The sequence below is a fragment of the Mandrillus leucophaeus genome, unplaced genomic scaffold (genome assembly GCF_000951045.1).
Source record: "Mandrillus leucophaeus isolate KB7577 unplaced genomic scaffold, Mleu.le_1.0 Scaffold193, whole genome shotgun sequence".
Lineage (NCBI taxonomy): Eukaryota > Metazoa > Chordata > Mammalia > Primates > Cercopithecidae > Mandrillus > Mandrillus leucophaeus.
Window position 1 is genome coordinate 3,211,319 of NW_012101954.1, and position 997 is coordinate 3,212,315.

Below are 997 nucleotides of genomic sequence, written 5' to 3' on the forward strand. Positions count from 1 at the left end.
GAGGCCGGCGAGGTAGCGGGAGGCTGCCGGGTGGGGACTCAGGCTGCCCGGCTGCGGCGCAAGCCCTGAGGACCTCGGAAAACCACGGCCCTAGATCAGAGGCAGCGCCACGCTCTCCGACCCTCGCGCCATCTCCAGCCCGCGGCTGTCCTTGCAAAACATGCCCTGCACCCTTGGGAGGCCCAAGCCCCACAGGGCATAAGGGAGGCAGGGCGCCTCCTTATTCCCCTCCACAAATATCCAATCCAAGTAGAAAACCGTGCTTGGAGACAAATCTCAGCCCTACTTTCCAACCAGACTGCCGACCCCAAGCTGCCACCGACGCCCCCTGGCTCATCTGTCGCACTCAGACGCGACACCGGTGTAGGAGGCTGAAAAATCCACTTCCGAGTTGTCTAGGTCTGGGCAGGTTGGCTCTCTGCATCTCAGCTACTAACGTACCTCGAGGTTCCCGCCCGTCGTGGCCCCGGGCCACCCATCCTGACTGGGCTTGGGCTGCCTCCAGCACCCCCTTCAAGCACCTCGCTGCTTCCTGAGGACTTGCCCCGGCTGCGCCCCCGAACTGAGGGCCTGCGGGCCTAACCTTGCCACCCTGACACAGCTGCTACTCCAGAGATGTGGCTATGTCCGTCCCCGTCGCGCGCAGGGCCGGACGGTTTGGCGCTCTCTGTGAGGCCCGCAAGGCTGCACTTGGGAGGGCTTCAGGATGGTGACCTTTCCTAACTCTGTCGCTTATTTTTCTGGGAAAAAAACATCTCCTTCCCAAGGTTCCCTGGGCCCTGCAGTTCTGCTGCCGTTGTGATATTTAAGGGACTGGTAACTTCCCGAGAGACATCTTTTGGATGAAACACAAATAGTCCTGAGCAAGCGTTTTTAGTCAAACCAATTCCTCCCACCACCCTCCTCACCTCACTCCTAAGCCTGCCCATCTGGTTCTTCGGGGAAAAAACACCTCTGGGTTTTTATCCAATTTAGATGTTTCTCTTAAGCACTATCA

At 59.0% G+C, this 997-nt stretch overlaps 1 protein-coding gene across 4 annotated transcripts in view; it reads right to left on the bottom strand.

Annotated features, from left to right (window-relative positions):
• RGMA (repulsive guidance molecule family member a) overlaps positions 1-710 on the bottom strand; it is a 30,711-nt gene extending 30,001 nt beyond the window's left edge. The window contains exon 1 of one of the 4 annotated variants that reach the window (XM_011978384.1): positions 442-710. In XM_011978384.1, the coding sequence (XP_011833774.1) occupies positions 442-479 (38 nt within the window). In that variant the 5' untranslated portion in view covers positions 480-710. The other 3 variants (XM_011978385.1, XM_011978386.1, XM_011978383.1) reach the window with 3 other exon arrangements.
• Positions 711-997: the final 287 nt, after the last annotated feature.